This window comes from Protopterus annectens, chromosome 1.part0 (assembly GCF_019279795.1).
Source record: "Protopterus annectens isolate FY-2018-M chromosome 1.part0, PAN1.0, whole genome shotgun sequence".
Classification (NCBI taxonomy): Eukaryota; Metazoa; Chordata; order Ceratodontiformes; family Protopteridae; genus Protopterus; species Protopterus annectens.
This window is the reverse complement of record NC_056725.1, coordinates 535,956,787-535,978,660: the sequence shown is the minus strand read 5'-3', so window position 1 is coordinate 535,978,660 and position 21,874 is coordinate 535,956,787. Positions and strand designations below refer to the sequence as shown.

The window sequence follows — 21,874 nt, the reverse complement described above, 5'->3', positions numbered from 1 at the left end:
ATATTATTGTGGTTATTAGGTACACATTCATTTAACTGGATAACTGAGGTGTACACATTTATTAAAGTGACTGTAATTTCTGTGTGTATGTGTTGGTGTGCATGTGTTGTGTGTGTACATGAGCTTGCATCTGTGGGGATGTGTAGTGGGTTACACTGCATATATCAAAAAGCAACAAATTGAAATATATTACTGTGACTACAAATTATGTATTCATTTGATCACATCAGACACCTGAGCTGTACACATTGATTAAAATGGCTCAAATTGATGGGGACAGCTGTGATAGCATATGTGAATGTGCATTTGAATAGGAGATTAATTGACTGCACAGAATTCATCTGACAGCAATGAGTTGAAATATATTACTATGGGGTATTATGCATTTATTCATTCATGTGATCACAGTCAGATATCAAAGGTTAACACAATTAACAAAGAAAAAAAGAAACCATAGTGAAAATAAATACACTTGCCTGCAAACAAAAACCTAACAACAAAATAACAATCAAGATGCATTCACAGAGCAAACAAGTTTTAATAGTTGAGCACTTTCATCCATTACAATTGTATAAATAAATGCATACTAGTCACATGTTTATGAAAACAAGTCAGTAAACACATGTTAAAAGCATATATAGTGAATTACCACATAAATAAATGCAGACTTCGACTTCAAGTATTTCAATCTGAATAATTTAACTTATTTTAGAAGCTTTAAATAAAAAAAAACCTTTAGAAATGGAGTTATTAAGCTCTGGAGAACTTATGCCATTTAATCTAACTTACCACTTCATCTCTCTACAATTCAGCAACGTTTTCTACTCTCCCTACCTAACACTTATAATTATGATATCTAGTAGGAAAATGAAGCCATACCATGAAATGCCTAAAAAGGCATTGCCATTTTATTTCCGGGAACTTGTGTTACAATGTTCATAAATATTATACTTTAGATGACTGACTGACTGCCTTAGCTATGTAGAAGGCATTACATGTTTAACATAATGCAATAGCGTCTATATCACGTTATTGAAAGTTTACTTAATCGAATCAATAAAGGTCAAACTTTATTGATTGAGTAAGTAAAACATCGAATAACATAAAAAAAAAAAAATAAAAAAAAACTAAAGGGTGTAGGCAGGGGGGCGAGCCCCCTGCACCCCCCTACTTAAATATACCAACTCCAAGACTGCACTACATTGAGGTAAACAGAAATCTCCCCTTACGGAGATTTCCGTTTACTTGCATGATGTTCTTCACTTTCGATATTGTCGTGCCGACAATATCAGTCTCAATACTGTCAGCTTACGGCAACGTGAAGTAGACCCATGCAATATATATATCTTAATCTGCAGGAATGTGTCTCTCTCTCATTTATTTATTTATTACAACTTTATTTTTATTTATTGCTTATTATAACTTTATTAACACCATACAGTATATTACATAAACATGCAATCCTCATGCATGGTGCACCATATCTCATCAGTGGTTGGTTGCTTCATTTCCTACTCTATCCTTATGCCCTCAACCAAATTTCCCTTTGAGTACACATATCCTCCCTCCTAGCATTTTCATTCTTGTAGCATTCAAATACCACTTTCTACTGCTCTTTCATTTTCCCTCCCCGCCTTTCCTCATTCTAATTAGTTTTTGCCATCTTCTCCTCACATTCGGGAACCTCTTGTGTAATGCATGTTCCCATACTGCTTTTGTCCCCTTCCATTTCTAAGCAATAATGGTTTTAACTTTGGTACTTAACAATCTGATAATGTTTAGCTTTCTTTCTTTCCAGAAGCTGATGCTGTCCTCTTTCTTTATGCCCCATATACAGAATTCAAGTATGCTTTCTTTTGAAATATCTCTCTCCAATTCTTTTGTGTCTGCTTCCAGATTTCTTGTACCCATCCCCAGTCCCTGAACATGTGCTTCTTCCCTTGACACCTCATGCATCTATCTACTATTCTCCCTTCAGCTTGCCTTCCTTTGCCAATCTCACCGAGATTACATACCACCTATACACTATTTTCAGGCTTTGATCAACTGGTATAGTGACCTTTCTGCATGTGTCTCGCTGCCTGAATAGTTTTCTACAGCATCCTGCAATTCCCTTCCATCCAACTTTCATATGTTTCCAAGTACTTTCTCATTCTTTCTGTTTTGATGTTGTCCATTCTTTCCCTCAGCTCTTCATAGGTCCATTTGGACCTTTGCCTCCCTAACTTCTTCCATGTCCTACAAAGTACCATTCCCTCAATCTTTGCCCTCCCTTTCTGACTGCTCCTTTCTCCTATTGCTCACTCTATGTTATTTTTCCAGGTGTCTCTGAGTACCCAGTAGCTCCATCACTGGGCCCCTGGCATTCTCTATTTCAGCATTAACTCCTCCATTGTGAAACATTTTCCCCTAACGTCTTTCTTTCTGAATAGCAAATCTTACTCCTTAGCTATCCAACTTCTCCAGATTTCTTCATTTTTCTTCCTTATATTTGCCCCCACCCATCTGTTCCCCATATTTTTGAGGTTCCCTTCGGCCCACTTCATGCATCCCAGTGCTGTCATTCATGTCGTTTAGTAATCTTCTCAGTTTCACAGACTCCCTTACTCTCTTTTGCTTAACCTCCATTTCTGTTTCTGTCCAGTGAATGTTACATGTCAGCACATGCATAACAATATGTTGGAGGATACCCTCCCCTTTTCTATTCATTCTCATTTTTATCTTACTCACTTGTCCTTTATTGATCCATTCCTTGCATCCTTTTGCCCCAGGCTCTATTTGCATGTTGTTGAGTAGGTGCAGGGGTAGTGCTAGTATCATCATGCTTGTTGCATTAATTCACCCAGGCAATATATAACTCCTCTCACGCCATCTCTGGAGAGTATCCCTTATCTTTTTTCCAACTTCACCACACTCCCAACACAGAACCCTAGGTACTTGGGGAAGACCTTTTCTCTTACCTACTCTCCCATTCACCATCCCTTTTCCTAATCTCACTACCCTGTCATTTTCTTGCTGCACCCGAGTCCCAACATTTCAATAAACATGCTGACTCTCTCTCATATAATTTCCATTGCTGCAGCCACATCCCCTGACATTAACATGTATTCACCTGTATATAAGACAAACTGATATTTTATCCCTTCCTTTTTCTTCAAGCATTGCTAAATCATGTCTAACTTCTCTTGCCAGTTCTTCAATCACAAGCATGAACAGGCTTGGTGATAGTAGGCAGCCCAGTCTGGTTTCCCTCTCTATCCTTGTCTCTTCTGATATTCCCCTCATGAGTACTTCCATTTCTGGGTCTTTGTATTATGGCCTGTATCCATTGTATGAACTTTTCCCCCACCTGCCTTTGCTGCAGTATCTTCCACAGGTATTCCAACTTCACTATATCAAAGGCTTTCTGTAGGTCGGAGAACACAATCCCACCTTTCCCTTCCTGCTTCTGTTCCTCCCTGTACATAAATTTTAACAGGTCCCTCGACTTTTCCCACCCTTCCCTTCACAAAATCATATTGCCCGGCTTGTGCTACTTTTGGCAATACTTCATCCAGTATTCCTGCCAAAACCTTTGCCAAAATCTTGAGGTCTACAGTAATAGGAGACAGGCCTATAATTTTACACTTCCTACCTTTCCTCCTCCTTCAGGTATCATGGTTATCCTGATCCTCCTCATAGTTTTAGATATTTTGTACGAGTCCTGTTTTCTTTTGCATACCTCCTGTACGGCCTTCCACATTGCCTCTCCTCCCCATTTGTAGAAATATAAGAGGAATCCATCTAGCCCTCCAGCTTTCCTCTCATCTATCTTGTATACGGCTTTCTTTCTCTCTTCCTTTGTCACGTCTGCATTCATCTTGTCTCTTTGTTCATCCTCAAGAATACAGCCTTCTACAGTTTTCCCCAATTCCATTCTGAGACATCTGTCCCTTCCTGTTATCTGCAAATCTCCCTGTAGTATTACTTGAATATTTCCCTGATTACATCATCTTCTGAACATTCTCCCATTATCCACTGTACCTCCCCCTCTACCTGCTTCTTTTTGGATTTTTGAATAGTTCTTCTCCTTGTGGTTCCCCCACTATCCACCAGTTGTCCTTCCAGTACAATTGTAGACTTTCTTGTTCTGTACTAATTTTAAATGTTTATTAATTTTTTTTGATCTATAGCAAAGCCACCAACTATAACAAAAACCTTACTACCATCTACTTTCATTTCTTCCAGCTTCTTTCTGCACCCGTGATCTCTCTCATGCTCCTCAATCATCCTTCTTTCTTTCTGCACTCATCAGTTTTCCCTGACAGTGACCTTAATCCCATCTCACCAATGCTCTTCCAGTTTATCCCTTTCTTTCAATGTTGTCATGGACTGACTCCTTTACTGATCTTTGCATTGCTTCCTTGTCATCTGTTTCCTTCCATTTACAGCTAGCCCACCCCTATTCCTTCTCATTATTTTCTGCTCCCGCACACTTTCTTGGATCTCTTCCATTAGGTCTTCCTTCCCTAAATTCTTGTGAAGGAGTATTCCCTCTTGGTTAGATACCTTCCCTGCCATATATCCAGCCACCCCTCTCTCTTTCACTCCTTGGGTTAGCTCTTGTTTCATCTTTTTTGTTATATTCCCTCCTTCCATAAAAACCTGTATTTTTCTGGTTCTCTTGTGACATTGTAGCCCCCACTCTTCTATATTTATTTCAACTCTTCTTCTCTGCACCCACTAGAATCATTCATTGCTGTTTGTTGTAGATACATTTCTTGCTGTCCAGCATACACCTTCCATGCCAGATGATCCATCTGCTTATCCCACTTTTTATCACTTTCTTCTTGGTTGCCCGAAGCACTCTAATAAATACAATTGCTACTCCCCTCTTTCCATCCCCCTGCCTTGTTGTTTGCGTAGCTATAATACTATATCTTCTCGCCATCCCTGATTTTCAATTTGTCTTTTGTAATAGAACAATGTCTCCACATTCCCCTTCTTCTGATAGGATTTAATGAACCCTCAGGGTTCCACATATTTATCTGTATTTTCCTAGATTTGCCCACACCTTCTTCCTTCCCAGATGCTGCCATCTGGCATAATCCTTCTTCTGAGCCTACACTGTGAGCTGAACAATGCATTCTTTGGCAGCTGTCTATGCTCAGACCCTTCCTCCCCACCCCCTACCTCTAGATCTTTGTCTTTTGGTTCTTGCATGCATATGCCCTGGTCATGGGCCTTTTAAGACATTATTCTGTTCCCTTCCTAACACAGTGCATGCAATCCCAGTCCTAATATTATAATGCTTTTATAATATAGCATTATCATTCATTTTTCTCCCTCTCCCCACTGCTGCTCATGAGTATGGTGTAATGGTCCAATATTTTATTTCTTTATGGTGCTATAGCTTTTTACTAAGCTACTTATCTGCCACAGTTCCTTTACTTCATATTTATATTTGGATTGTTCCTTAACTTACTTCCCCCCTTTTTCCCATTCATTCCCCTTCATACACCTTCCCCATTCATTTTTTTTTCATATGCCTACCGTTTTTACATCACAAATTATTACTTATTTATTGTTTGATTTAGGTGATAAACTCGTGTACTGCAGTTTACTGTACACTGTTAAGTAGTTAAGAAAAATATATTGCTTACATTAGAAGCTTGCCACTATGTCCCTCTTGACTGCATTATTCATCACTGTCCTGGGAACTGATTTGTTCCCTCCCATTGTTTGCAAAGTTTTGATGTTAATTTTCCCTGGGACATGTGTCACAAGGTAAGGAGCCCTTTCATTAATGTTTCCTTCCTGCCTTGCCCATGGTCATTTTCTTTTCAGTGTTCATTCGTTCTACAGTCACTTTCATTCACTCTGTGGCCTTGCCTTCTACCTTTTCAACTCTTCCATCCATTATAAATGCTTCTATTCAGTTTGTTTTGTTCCTCATTTTTCCAGTGGTTCATTGAGTCACCTAGAACATCTGACAACCACCCTCCCATCTCTTTAGAACTCTCCCTTGTGTGTCTCTCCTTCTGCTTCTCTCTGTTTTTGTGCCTAAATCTCCCTTAGGTGAGGCTTCTTATTTTTTTTGTCCCCTTCATACAATTCTTTCACTTGTTTCCTCTCCACCATTTTGTCTCTTTTCTCATCTTCTTGTAGTTGATTTAGTGATTTGTTTATTTCTGCTCGTCTTTTTTACTAGCATGTGGCCCCTCTGCACTTCCTGGTCTCATGTTCTTCCCTGTGGGTGTTTCAGCAGCTGATATTAAACATCCTCCCAGTGTCTCTACATCATTCTTCCTACAGTCCACTTCACACAGTTGATTCAGACTTTTACTGCCAATGGTATTTAGCTGTCTGTAATTCCTTAGTTTAAAATTTTGAACATCCTCCATATTGTATAGCCTGAACAATTCCCGTTCCTGCTGTACTTCTAGAATTGCAGGGAATTTCAGCCATGCAGCTGTTGACTGCAAGGGCAGAGGTGAGTAGTAGTACCCAGGCTGACAGTGAGGCACCTCTGTCAGAGAATACCAGACTTCCTGTGGAAGGGAAGCTGGAAAGGGTTACAAAGACAGAGTTGAGACAGGGTTAGCTCTCAGACCCTACATTACAAGGCCTGAGGGAGGTAGCCAGGGAGGCACCTGATCCTCTAGGGAAGGGGAAATCTGTATACTGGGACAAAGGGTTACTGTACAGAGACAGGACCCCTGAGAGAGGGCTAGGGGGTGAGAGAATACAGTAGTTGGTAGTGCCTAGAGCCTACCGTCTGGCACTTCCCGCCACAGCCCATGATATTCCCTTTGCAGGTCATATGGGCATAAAGCATACAAACAGATGTATTATGTAGAACTTTTATTGGCCTCAGATTTCCAGAGATGTAACAGGGTGCTGCAGGATCTGTGAGCAGTGCCAAAAAGTAGGCAAGGCAGGGGATAAGGTCAAAGCTCCTTTGATGCCTTTGCCTGTGACTGAGAAGCCATTTCAGAGGCTAGCTATGGATATTGTGGGGCCTCTGAGTACCCCAAGTTCCACGGGGTAGACGTACAGCTTAATGGTAGTAGATTATGCTACCAGATACCCTGAGGCAGTGACACTGTCCTCCATTGAGGCAGAAAAGGTGGCAAATGCTTTGTTAGAGATTATCAGCAGATAAGATTTCCCAGAAGAAATACTGACTGACAGAGGTGCCAATTTCATGTCAGACCTGCTGGCTTGTCTGCGGAAGAACTGTGGGGGTGAAGCACCTAAAGACCACCCCCTACCATCCCCTCACTAATGGTCTTGTTGAGAGGTTAAAAATCTACACTCAAGACCATGCTATGGGCATTTGCAGACCAATTTAAGAGGGAGTGGGGCAAATATTTGCCCAATCTATTGTTTGCTTACAGACAGGTGCCCCAGGAATCCACAGGTTTTTCACCCTTCAAGTTGCTGTATGGGCATAGGGTGCGGGGACCTCTAGATTTGATTCGAGATGAGTGGGAGGGCAAGTGTGAATCCCACAAGGAGTCTGTTGTGGCATATGTCCTAAACCTCAGGACAAGGCTCAGGGAACTCATGGGCTTGGCCCAGGAGAAACAGGCGGAAGCCCAATTGCAGAAATGGGTCTGGTATGACAAGAATGCTTGAGCTAGAGAGTATGCTGTAGGGCAGCAGGCAATGCTCTCATTCCTGTCAGATGCAACAAGCTGCAAGCAGCTTGGGAGGCACCCTTCAAGGTAGTAAGGAAGGTCAGTGATTTTAACTACATGGCTGAACTGCTAGGCAGGAGGCAGGAGCACAAATCTGATTGCTTCAAGGCTTGCTGATTTAAAAATAGCCCCCATTTGAAAATTCCTGCATACACTATTAAAAACTCCTTGTGTTCTGACTGAAGAGTACTCTCAAACAATATGGAAATATATCACTAATAAGTATAATTCTTGGCACTTTCATTTTTCAAAGTTCTGCATTGTCTTAATTTTTGCCTGACTGAATTAAAAAAAATTGCTGGCATTGTTGTTTGTTTCTGATCTGTTCTGAAACTGGTTTTCTCCTTCCCAGTCACCTTATTCCAGTGGTTTTTTTTTATAGCTGGTGGCTTTGCAGTTGCCCGTCCCTACTGTAAATTTGATCTGGGACACTCCTCCCAGTCTAGTGTTCATTCTACCTAATAGAGAACATTTGAGAAGGCCAACCCACTTAGGTTCTTAACCTTGAATTGTCTTCTGCTCCTCCTTCCTCCCCTTGCACTTTACTAACAAAAAAAACCTCCTTGTATTCTGACTGAGTGTGCTTCTCAGCTGATAAGTATATTTTTTGGCACTTTTTAACTGTTCAGAGTTGAATAAAACAACAATTGAATTTAGTTCAGAATACATTTCGAATAAATTGTATTTATTTAAACAGTATTTGCTTTAATACTGCTACACACTCAAGTGTGCTAGCTTGCACTGCACGTGAATTGTTTTTAGTGCTGTTTTAGCTATTTTCCGAAAAAAAAATTCTAAGCTTGTTTCCTGCCTTTCCTGTAACTAGTCTAATCCAGATACAGATTTGTTGTATCCAGGACTGTTTGTAAGCTTCTGAGCCCCCCCCCCCAAAGCCTTTCTGTGTTGGAGGGATGCCTTCAAGCTTATCAGTGGAAGTGGTAAGCACTAGGTAGCCTATCTACCACAAGATGAGTAGTTTCTGGCCTAGAAATTGTAGTTTATTGGCTGTTTGGGCAGTTTTTCCATCTCTTTCAACTTTCTGGTTAAAAGGCTTGCATTTGCGCTTGTTTCCTGCCTTTCCTGTAACTAACTAGTCTAGTCCAGATACAGATTTGCTGCATCCAGGACTGTTGGTAAGCTTCTGAGCCCCCCAAGCCTTTCTGTGTTGGAGGAAAGCCTTCTAGCTTATTAGTGGGAGTGGTACGTACTAGGTAGCCTATCTACAACAAGAGGAGTGGTTTCTGGCCCAGAAATTGTAGCTTATTGGCCTTTTGGGCAGTTTTTTCCATCTATTTCAACTTTAGGGTTTAAAAGCCCACATATGCGCTCATTTCCCACCTTTCCTGCAACTAATCTAGTCTAGATACATATTTGCTGTATCCAGGACTGTTTATAAGCTTCTGAGTGATGTCAAAGTCTGCTCTTCAATTTTTTCCTTAGATCTGTTAGTTCTTTCCTCTTCTGCACTTTTACTACCTTATTAGTTTAGTACTTTACCAGACTTCTTGTATCAATTATTGTAACATACAAAAGTGCTACAAGCACTAAACGTTCTACAAGGAAACAGCTCCAGTACTTATTAATGCCCACCCCTCCAGGCATGTCTAAAGGTCAGCTCCCTGTGCTTTCACCTATTAACCTGATAAATTTGGGCATTCTGAGGCAATGTAGCAACTGCCTCATGTACACTGACAACCCTCTCCTCTTACCCCCCATTTAGACGTATGAGACATGCACTTATATATCGAAATTGGAAGCCACACACTCTCCAGCCAAGACCGGAATAGCTGGTTAAGAGGAGAAGGTCAACACTTGCACCAAACCACATGGAACACATAGCCCTCCAGAACACACGCCAGCATTGCCTTCACATAAAAACACAAACCACACACCCACCTTTGTGGAGACTCTCAATAAAAATCTACCCAAACAGCAGAGACCTCCAAGGCAGAAACGCACTCGACCACCACAACACAACACTAATCATGAGACACATAACTCTCCTAAACAGTGTGCTACTCAACCAAAGCCCTTAAGGCAAAACAGCATACCCAACACACTAGTCATAGGTGACTCGATAGTGAGGCATACTGATGTCCCACTCACTAGGTTGAATAAAGAGAAAGTAACAGTCAGCTGCCTGTCAGGCACCAGGATCTGCCACATAACACATGAACTCAGGTCCCTGAACAACAGTTACAAATATGACTCTGTCATTCTACATGTGGTGTGAATGACCTGAGACGTACCTCCCTGGACTACATGAAAAGAGACATGGAGGAGCTCTCGAATTACGTAGCCCAAGCGGGTATGATCCTAGCCATGAGCAGCATCCTACCATCACCCAGAATGATACCACAGTACAAGCAGAAAATGATTGATTTCAACATTTGGCTAAGTTTCTGGTGTCATTCTAAGGGGATCCAGTGTCTATCTGCCTGGGATGACATGATTGACAGACCTCGATGCTTTGCCACAGATGGCCTGCATCTGTCACCCCTAGGCTTCCGGATACTGGCCAAGGTTCTTGCCACCCCTACAGTGCCTTTTTAGGCGGTGTTCCAAAGACCAAATTACCACCATAACAGCTACAAACAAATGCAATCGGAGTCATGCTGCTCAACGCTAGAAGTCTAAATCTCAAAATGAACTTGCTCGAAGCACTCCTTAAAATGGAGAACATTGACGTTTGCGCTGTAACAGAGACCTAGTTCAAGGCAGCAGAAAGCACCCCTGCTCTACCAGGCTATAACTCATTCCACACCGTTTGGCCCCAGAACTTGGACCAAAGCTCCAAGGTTGGTGGTGTTTCCATATTCATAAAGGATGCGCACACCTCCAGACTGGTAGCCCAACATAACTCATCTGAGATACTTCAGTTGCAGCTAACACTGGGTAAGACAGCGATTCAGGTCGTAGCCTGTTATAGGTCCTCAAACATGTCCCAAGACTCATACTCGATGTTCCTAAGCACCCTGGAGAATATTAGGGTCCAATCTAACACTCTCATACTGGGCGACTTCAACTACCCCTCCATTAACTGGGAAAACTACTCATGTACCAATACACTTCCCCAATGCTTTCTGGAATTCATTAATTCCAATGCCATGGACCAGCTCATTCTTACCCACAATACAGGTAGCAACATCCTTAACCTGGTCATTACTAACATGGGCAACCGTTGCTCTACACCAATAGTTAACTCCTCCCTGGTTAGATCCAATGATAAACTAATCACCTTGGAAATCCACAATCCCTCCCACCACCCCCCACAAAGGTAGCCACCATGAAAAACTTCTCCAAAGCTAACCTTGGGCTTCTAAAAAAGGAGGTGGCTAACTTCACAGCACCCATGCAAAAGGAGAATAGTTGCATGACTGCCAAATCATACACCAATGCACTGTATGAACACATACACAAATGCATGGATTTCGCCATACCCAATAGAACCATCTGCTCAAAAGAAAGGAAGCCAATCTGGTGGTCTCCTGCCATAAACAAACTCTACAACAGAAGGAGGAGACTGATACGGAATAAGGTGAAGTCCCAAGACTGGAAAAACTCCCTTATCAGCCTCAACAAAAGGTTGAGATCCCTCATCAAATCCTCTAAAGCTAGCTATGAAAACAGAATTGCAGCAGATTGTAAAGACAAGCAGAAGGCATTCTATAGTTATGTAAAGGGTCTCCATGGCAATACCCAGATTTGCTCTGAGCTACTGCACAATGGTACCTCCTATACTGAGCCAACAGATGTTGTCAATATACTGGCCAACAGATTCAGTGCGAACTTTACCCCTCTCTCCCCCCCAAAGGACCAATCACAATACCAGTAGATTGCAAAGCAGTCAGTATTACTGCTGCACAGGTTAAAACAGCACTGTCCAAGGCCAAGAATACAGCTTCTATGGGACCTGACAATATCTCTGGCTATGTTGTACATGAACTACAGACAGAACTGGCACCTCACCTGTGTGCTGTGTTCAGTCACAGCCTCACCTCAGTCATCCATCTCCACAAAGGAGGAGCAACTACAGACCTCAGGAATTACTGCTCCATTAGCCTGACGAGTCTGATATGCAAATCTATGGAACACATCATCATGGACTTAATAAACAAGGATATAGGAAATCTCCAAATTCTGGATCTTACGCAGTTTGGTTTCGTGAAGGGTAGATCATGCCTGCTCAACTTGGTCGACTTCTTTGAGTCAGTCACCAGAGCTGTGGATGAAGGCAAGGTGGTTCATACAGCCTACCTTGATCTGGCCAAGGCCTTTGATACCATTCCCCACTCAGGAATCATAGAAAAACTCACTAAGCTAGGCATCAACCCCTATATCACTAGGTGGGTTGCAAACTGGCTCACAGATAGAACACACAGTGTGAAAGTAGCTGAGTCCAAGTCAGACTGCCGACCAGTCACAAGTGGAGTCCCACAGGGTTCGGTCCTGGGTCCTCTCCTATTTGGTATCTACTTCTCTGAAGTCCAGGCCAACACGAAGGGACTCTGGCTGACAACGTTTGCAGACGATTGCAAGTTGGGAGCTATTATTAACTCCCCACGTGATGTTAACATCCTACAGAAAGGCCTCAATAAGACCAATGACTGGTGTCAGAACCATGGCCTTAAGCTATGCCAAAAAATGTGTCATCGTCTCCCTTGGGGAAAACCCGGTTCCCTTGAATTACCACACTGATGGTAGTCCACTGAACACAGAAGGCGTTATAAGAGATATGAGAACACAGGTTGACAGCAGCTTCTCTTTTGACCACCACGTTGCCACTGTGGTCAGAAAGTTCTTTTATGTGCACATCTCATTATTAAGGGTTTTGCATCCAGGAAGTAAGAGGTCACTGTCTCCCTCTACTCTTCGCTCATTAGGCCAGTCATCGAGTACAGTGCCCCATTTGGCATGTACCTCACCAGACACCTGCAACAACTGAAGAGGCTGCAAAAGTATCTTACAAAGAGGATCCTAGGCCTTAAACACTTGTCCTATATGGACAGACTCAAAAAACTCCAACTATTCTCTGTCTCATGCTCTGTTAGAAATGATACGTCTAAAGAAATCCCAATCCCTCCACACCACACACTCCAGAGACCTCAATCTCATTACCACAATCAACAGAACATGCTGGAGGGACAGGTTGACAACCCAGAGACTGCCCATGCTATGGAATAGACTTTCCATACATGTCAAGCAGAGCACCTCACTGGCCCTCTTCAAGAGAAATCTTGATGAGCAGATGGGAAATAGAAAATTCACCCCGGGGATCACTCCAGTGGCTCTACTCGACAGAGGCACTAGGAACTAAGGTCAGGTGGCAGGATGCCAGGGTAATCTTATGGGTTAGGGTTGTAAAGACTCCAGGGCCATTAGCCTAGTACACACCTATGAACCTATGTTAACATGATGAAACATTACCATGATAAGGAGGGCCTGTGCTAAATATTTGCAGTACAAGGCAGGAGGAGTCTGAGGGGGAACTATGGCTACAGGGAGCCAGACAGCAAAATCCCAAATTACTATGGTGGAGCCTAGGGTACAGGCATATAATAGGACAGTGCAGCATTGTACTGGGGTCAGCAATGCCAAGGCAGCTGGAATCTCAAGACAGGGTGTGGGGTAGTGTATTCCCAGATATGGCTCACCATCTCACACAACGTTTCTCAAGGGTCATTTGAAAAACTAGCTTGAGATTTTTGGGGGGGGGGTCACAAAAGGAAATATTGTCAGCCTAGCTAACTGGAATTTTTTAAATAATTATATGTCATTTGTGAATATTAATATGATTTATTTAAAAGTGTGACAGAGGCAGATACTGCCAGTACAGCTGTCTGGAATTTTGTAAATGGTTATGTTCATATGCTTGTGTTACAAATGTATTAGAACTGTATGTCATATATGATGGTTTGTACAGACATGTGCTGGAGAGATATGTTGTAGAGTACTCAGCTTAAAGATGTATCCACAGTGTACCCTACTGGAAAAGAACAGAAATGTATATAAAGTATTGCAGCTGTGTAAATGTATATGTTCTAACAGTGGGAACTGGCACATAGAAGGTTAACTTACAAAACTTCAGAAAAATAGTTGAAATTAAATTATTTTTATAACTGTGCCATAAAAGATGGTTTTAGTGCAACAGGACACAATGTCTAGAACTGTAAGTTTTTTGTATTGTCTTTAAATGAGGAGGAATGCAAATTATTTTACAACTTCCACCATTTGCCTTAGATCGAAGAGAAATCCTTGTTTATGTATTTTCACAGAGGGATGCTAAATACTACCAGCTGCAGTGGGGGGTTTCACCTGGGATAGTCAGATGACAAGAAGTAAGGTCATGAAAGTGTCCCAGCAGCAATATTTGAGATATTAATTTAAGAACTCTCTGAGAGAGGTAGTGCATTTTGTTCATTGTCTTTGACCTGACTCACTCACTACATCTGTCTTGCTTTGCTCTGTAAGTAAGTTAAGTAAGATACAGTAATTTCTTTTAGATACAGTCAGGAATATAGCTAAACTTAATTTAGATGCTTTTCTTTATTTATTTGAGACTGTCCTGCAACGTTGTTTTAAGTATTTCCTGTGATTTTGAACTCTGATGTAAATGTGATTATTTACTGAGTGTTTTCTTGTTATTTTATTATCATTATTATTATTATTACTAAATATATTTAAACCTTTCAATTGTGGCTGGTCTGGCTAGAGATATTTAAGCTCTTAAAGTACTTGCATATCTATTTGGTGACACTGTGCAGGTCACTCCTAATAGCCTTGCTCTTGGTCAAACTACCATTTGGATTAATAGTAACATTACAACAGTAAGACTGGGTACCCTTTGCTAAGGGCCTTAAAGTAGCTTATAAGTAGTGGCTGGTGGCAGTGAAAACTACCTTATAGTCTGGGCAGAAGGGGGCATAGTTAGTAAACCTGTACAAGCATTTCCCAGGTGTGTGTGTGTGTGTGTGTGTGTGTGTGTGTGTGTGTGTGTGTGTGTGTGTGTGTGTGTGTGTGTGTGTGTGTGTGTGTGTGTGTGTGTGTGTAAATCAACTTCAAAGTGTGTGTGTGTCAGCTACATGGCAGGGACACGAAGCACTGGTTGGACAGAGAGAGTGCTGGAGGTCTTGGCTTGGCCACTCAGCTGAGATCTCAACCCTATAGCTGTGCCAGTGGGAAGTCTTACTGGGGATCTGGAAAAAGAGGTAGAAACCAGTCCCAGACAGACTGTGGTCTCTGTGTGCTCTTAAGGGAAATTGCACTTTACTGTGTGTGTATATACCCCACTGTTTTTCCACTGGAGAAGCAAAACACTCTGGGCCAGTGGTAGGTCATCATACTCACTACCAGAGAAAATGTGAGTTATTTTCTGGAAATGTTATGAATATACATGTTAATTATATGAATAACTTGAACCAGAAGGTGTTTATATGGTATTCTCAGGTATCAAATGAAAGCATATACAATACTGAAAAAACTATGCATTAATAGCAGGTGTCCAATTAGCACTGCTTTGCAGATATTTACATTTATTCATCCATTAAATATAGAAATATGCATACCATTCATAATTATGCAAAATTCTCAAAAACAGAATAGCATCTACAAAACTGCTTTACAACATAATGAAGAACATATCTTCACAAACAAAAATCACATTGAAAGTTATAGTCTATATACTGTGGTTACAGAGGCAATAATACTTGTTTGTATATCTATAAGTACATTTACATATTATCCAATTACTTGTTCAATATGAAATTCCAGTTATGTCTCACTGACATACTAATATTACCATTGTGCCTAGTACTGTATGTTATTTTTTTGTAACTTATAGTTTTTTATACATACACCACTGTCTACGGGTAGGTTAGAAAACTACATTCTCAGAATTTTAGCTCAGATGAAAGCTGTCAAGATAGGAATTCTGCAGGTATCAGGTGGTGTGAAATTTCAATCAGGCTGGGTATGAAAGAGATGAGTAGACTAACATGTTTAGTCACCTGAGAAACAACTGTCACAGAAACACTTAAGGAGTTTTGTTTTTATTTCAATAGCGGGAAGGTTGACCAAAGACTTCTTCATATTCTCAACCACCATCAGCAAATAATTTAACATATGGGCTTGGCGATTTAAAATCCTGAAAGTTAAAATACTCGAATAATATATTTTGTTTCCCAACTTGTCCATTGCTTTCCTCTCTTTATCAGGAGGAATGGGATTAGAAGCAGTAACCCACTTGGCAGCAATGAATTTAGTGAGAAATGACTGCTAGTTCTGCCATAAGACTAGAAAACAGATACTCGTGTGTTTGGGGTACCTTATACAACTTAACACACCTCCTGGAATCTGAAAACTGTCCATCAGGTATAGTAGCTATAGTAGGAAAAACATTCTCTATGGCAGGCAAAACAGGAGGAAAATGTGTAGCTTTAGGCATCTGTAACTGTATTAAATTGTAGGACCGTAGGAAGTTACTACGCTATTGGCCCTGAGGCCCTTATAAGCCTAGCCAAGAATTTAGCTCATGTTCCAGCAAGTCAGCACCCGATGTCCCTTTCCAGCAGAGACATGGGTAGAATCCCAGGGGTGTACTTTCTGTTCCCCATCCAGTCATCCAGGTTGCACTTAAAAGGGATAATGAGGTATTCTGCTTGACATGGAGAAGGAGTCTATCCAAAAAAGGGGAGTCTCTTGGACACAAATCTGCCCCACCAACAAGTCCTGTGGATGTCACAAGACTAGGTTGAGGTCGCGCATGCAGGTTACTCGAGTGAAGCTTAACTTGTTAATATATAGCAATCCCATCAAAGCGGGGTCTGAGATTGCTTTGTATGCCACAAAGAGGTCACCTCCGAGGAGTCTGTATAAGACTGAGTAGCGAGACAGGGCTTTTAACCTATCTGTGTAGGGTAGATGGTTGAGGCCCTGGATTCTCCTGGTGAGGCGCCTCAGTGGTCTCTCCAGCTGCTGCATGCGCTTTGTGAGGTACATGATGAAAGGGGCATTGTACTCAATAATGGGTCTTATAAAGGAAGCTTACAGGGATGTTATGATCTCCTTGTCCCTGGATGAGATACCCTTTCTAATGAGGTGGGCTACATACAAAGCCTTCCATACAATGGAGGCAATATGGTGCTCAAAGGTCAGGTTGTTATCAACCTGGGTGCCCAAGTCTCTCACGACTGATTGTGTGCTTAGGATGTTATCAATGTGATAATCTGTGAAAACGTCACTCTCCCCAAAGGGGATGATGATGTATTTTTTGGCATTCAGTTTAAGGCCATGTTTTTGGCACCAGTCATTTGTCTGGGTGAGACCCTCTTGGAGGATGTCCACATCACTAGGGGAATTGATGACAGCGCCCATCTAGCAGTCATCTGCAAACTTGGTCAGCCATAGCCCACTGGTTTTGGCCTGCACCTCAGAAAAATATAACCCAAACAACAGAGGCCCCCTAGACCAATCCCTGGGATACGCCACTCATTATGGGTCTACTGCTTGACGTGGCTTCCCTTATTTTGACTAGGTGGGTTCTATCGGTGAGCCAGTTTGCTACCCACCTGTTACCACATGGATTGATGCTTTGTTCAGAGAGTTTATCTATTATACCCAAGTGAGGGATAGTATCGAAGCCTTTGGCCAGATCAAGATAGAGGGTGTGCACTGTCCTCTCCTCAACCATGGCTTTGGTGACTGTCTCTAGAGAAGTCGACCAAATGTAACATGCATGACCACCCCTTGATGAAACCAAACTGTGTGGGATCAAGTGTTTGGAGGTTGTCAATGTCCTTGTTAATGAGGTCCATGATAATCCAGTCCATTCTGGGGAATGGAGCCTTCACTCTGCTTGCAATAAAAAACTTCCCTCATATCAGATAAAATGTCACTGAAATAGATTTATTCAGTAGGGAAGTCAGTAGCTATATTTTCTACAGAATCAGAACGTTTTGACTGAGTAGAGTCCTTGGCAGTACACAGCTTGCCCTGTCAAGACTCTTCTTCTTCTGACTGGAAATTTCTGTCAGAACTGATAAGAACCCTTTTCCTTTTCTTGCCTGAGGTTTTACCTAGCATTGAAAAGATAAATTCAACACCTTAGCAAAGCCCAGTAAATCAGCCATGTTCTTAGAGACAGAGACATGATGTTGAACATTGTTCTCTCCAAGCACAGTGTTACCTAGTAAATCTTGCCCCTTTGGTACACTGGTCCTAACTTCTACAATCCCCTCCTGGAAAAGCAAAGATCCTTCACCAGTCCCTTAACCAGCCTGCAACAAAAGTGGTTCTCCCTAGCCTTCCTTGGGCTTCTTTACAGCTGCAGAGAATGTGGCAGTCTTTGGTGGCTACAAATGCTACACCAAGAGGATGGGGAAAATGACACAGTCATCCATAATTGGCTGAGACAAAGAAGGAGATGGACGAATCCCAGAATATTCCTTTACAAATTTCTTCTTTTGTGCACTGGAAAAGGTAATACCATGGAGACCTATTGCTGCTCCATTGGTAAGCTAAGAGTGAGGATGGCAAAGCTTGCAGTCTAACCCAGAAGAGCCAGTAAGGATAAAGGATGAGAAGTAAGGGTTCTTTGGAAAGCCCACACAAGCATAGTGGCCTTTCAGCACCAAGCTATTAAAATATCTAAGGTTTTAGTCACAAAACAAACTTTTTCCTCACAAAAAGCAACACACTACTGTTACGATAAATGGCAATTCATTTTTTCTTTGTTTCACAAGCACTAACACAGAATTCTTGTCAAATAAACACATTTTTTCTACATAAAATCAAATTTCAAACGGAATTCTTTCCCCAAAACAGACTTGTCTGCCCAGCTTGGAGATCATAGTTGAATGATGGGAACTATGGAAACAACCAATTAGAAGTACATGACTCAGCAGCAAAAAAGCTCTGAAGCTTTTAGTGCTCGCACCTGCCTTTTATATGAAACATCCTGTGCACTCTTGGTAGTTGAAGTGCATGGAAGGTGCCCAGAGTTTTGAGAAACTGGTCGTACGTCAAACAATTAGCTGTTAGTGCCTGGTCATACTGCTGAAGCTGCAAGTATAATATCCTCAGTAGGCATTAATATTTAATGCATTACTGGTGATGTATACAAACAGTGAAGATGGAAAGCTTACCTGCAATATTGATCTGAAATGTCATGGTCATTATCCAGTAGTTGCACACCTTTCAGATGCAGTTTGTTTTGATACATGTGTTCTAATTTTTTCATGGCTTCCATGTGGGCTTGCTTTAGTTCCTCTAGTCTGTTGTAATAATCTTCATTGGAGTGGTACTTTTCATGGACATACAGATTATCCTCAGGTTCCTTATTTTTAAAGTGTTTATAACTTTGGTCTTTTTCATTTTCAGAGCTGGATTCCACAGACTCATCTCCACTGTCATCCTGAAACAATACATATAAAATGTTTTCATTTTTTTTTAATTTATTTTAAATTTGTTAAGCAGGCAGGTATGCATGTTAAATGGCTCTCTTCATCCTGAAGCAGGCTGGAGGTACACTTACATAATAGTTTACACAGAAAAGGGTACTACAATTCAGAAAAAGTATTAATTTCCAATATACCAGTCCATTTCCTTGATGGCAGCATATACCATAAACTACTACTATGTAGTCACATTCCAAATCCATCTTCACCTGTACACAAAGCTGGCTGCATCCACCTGTTTGCTTCAATGTAGTATAGCAAACATAAAACAAACGATGCAACACAGCAGCACTTACTTTATCATTTACTGGAAATAACCACACTATATAAACAACTCCTGAACTGAAACATGATACGAAAGGCAAGTTGATATAAAACAAGTGTTGCCTCAGTGCAATACCAGAATATCTTGGAAAAATAATACATGAAGTAGGCTAAGTAAGAATTATTAGCAGGTTAAAACAATGAAGTACAATGTTCATATTTAAATTATTGAGAGCAATGGTCACATTAACCTATAGGTGTCATTACTGTGGCAGCCATAGTCACCTCCCTCCATTCAAGATGGGCAAATTGGCATCAGCCACTCAAACCCAGAACCTGAAGTGCCTATGCTGCTAGTTGGTCACATGTTACCCAAGTCATACTCAGGGCTTCATCTAGGGCTGAAAAGACAGTTGATCTTATTTAAACATCTTTATTAAAATATCACTTAAGACTTAGGAACACATACATTGATAGAAAATAAACGATATTAACATTTTTTTTCCATTTGCACACATTATACATTACAAGTTTTCTTTATTTCAAATGACTGTCTTTCAGTCAAACATCACAAAAGTCATTCAGTTTCTACCTTCCCTTAAACCTCACTCCTCCTTCTTGCCTTCCTGAACATTAGTTTATATGAATTGGTTCACAAAAGTTTCATTTATTTCTACGTAATTTGCTTCTTCCCTTTTTACAATATTCAATACTTCAAATACAGTTGGTTTAGACTTTGATTTCTATCTTCTAATTATTGTTTTTTTTTTTAGCATCCAACAGAATTAAACTTAATAAGGCCTTACTATGTTTAGCCAATTCAGATCCTGTGTCCTACCTCAAAAGAATCATTTCCTTAGCTACAGCCATTTGCTCCCCCAATATTTCTGACACAGTACTCTGTAGGGAATTTTTTTAAATCTGCCAACTCATTACACTCCCATAAACATGTTCCCAGTTGCCTTTTTCTTCCTTATCACACCTCCAATATTTCCTATCTAGATGAGACAAAATTCTTTGAAGTCTGCTTGTCTTATAAAAATACATGTGCAAATACTTCCCAATGCAAAAATCCTACACATTTTGGACTTTCCTGCACACATAGTAGCCATACAGGTGTCCTCCCACTGTTCCCTAGTAAATTGATTTTCCATTGTCTCTTCTCAATCTTTTCTAACCTCCTCTGATTGATTTTTATATGTATCATGCAAAATTTGATATACTCAACTAATTATTCCCTTTTTAACTGCAGATTCTCTTCCAGATTTGAGTAAAAACTCTATCAGAGCAGGTCTTTCACTTACAATTTTCCTATTCCTTTCTCTTTGCCTATACTGTGATATCAGTCCTGAAAGGGAAAGCAGTCTCTTACTTGCAGTCCAAACTGCTTCTTGTCCTCATCCTACTCTATTACATTTTCCTTTCTAGTTATTTTCTCCCATCACATTTGTTCCTTTGCCAGTTTGCTTGAGTAAATTCCATCACCCTCTTGAGTATTTTCTGTACCCGTATTTGCAGTCACCCATCATCATCCTCCCTTTCCACTTTGAATTATAACCTTCTCCTTGTGTTATGTATATCAGCCTTAAATGTGTAATTCTACAATATCCCATAAAATCAGGTAATCCTAAACCACTTTTTCAGTTAGGAGGATCAAGTTATCTCACTTAATTCTTAAGTTTCTTTCCCTCACAGACAAAGTCCTTCAATTCATTAATTATTGTTCACAACTTTTTGTCTGGTTGATAAAAATATGTATGACCTGTATATTAAACTAATGGGACTAAAACATTTTCACTGCTTACATCTTACTATCCACATCCATAAACAAGAGTTTCCAGTTTCTTAGTTTATGTATTATCTTATGTTTAGTCTCTTCCACCATATCCTTACCTGCCATCACAGAAGCCTTTTTAATCAATACCTCTTAACCTCTTACAGCAAGAAAATCAGGACAAAGGCATAAATAATGGGGGGACAAAGGCCCAAAAACAGCAGCACATTTTAAATATTGCTCTTACAAACTTGATAGAATAACAGGCTTTGCATCAGCATGAACTTTTTCTGAAAGCTATGAAGTCTGAAACTCAAATGTGTGCCATTATTTTCTGTATTCAGTCCTCAATGATTTGCTAGAAAACTACAATTTTAACAGAAACAGACCAAAAATATGAGGCAAAAATCTGGACATTCTGCAAAAATCTGGAAGGTTGAGACATATCCATATCTATCAATTTTAGCAACACCTTTGCCATTTTGTTAGGTAGCACAGACATAAGGACTTTAAAATCATGACTTAAAATTGAAATGGGTCTATATAAGACTGGGTCTCTTTGGATAATACAGCTACCACAGCTTTCTTCCAAAATGCTGGTACTTCCCAAACGTTCAAAATACTATTCAACGAAATCTTCCAAATGCTTATCACTTTCTTCCCACCTAACTTCCAAACTTCCGCAGGAATATCATCAATTC

The 21,874-nt window shown here is 40.7% G+C and overlaps 1 protein-coding gene across 1 annotated transcript in view; it reads right to left on the bottom strand.

Annotated features, from left to right (window-relative positions):
• The window catches only part of FAM161A (FAM161 centrosomal protein A), a 683,959-nt gene that overhangs the window by 499,009 nt on the left and 163,076 nt on the right, over positions 1-21,874 (bottom strand). The window contains exon 2 of the mRNA XM_044061183.1: positions 18,824-19,092. Within this exon, the coding sequence (XP_043917118.1) occupies positions 18,824-19,092 (269 nt within the window). The remainder of the gene's footprint in view (positions 1-18,823; positions 19,093-21,874) is intronic.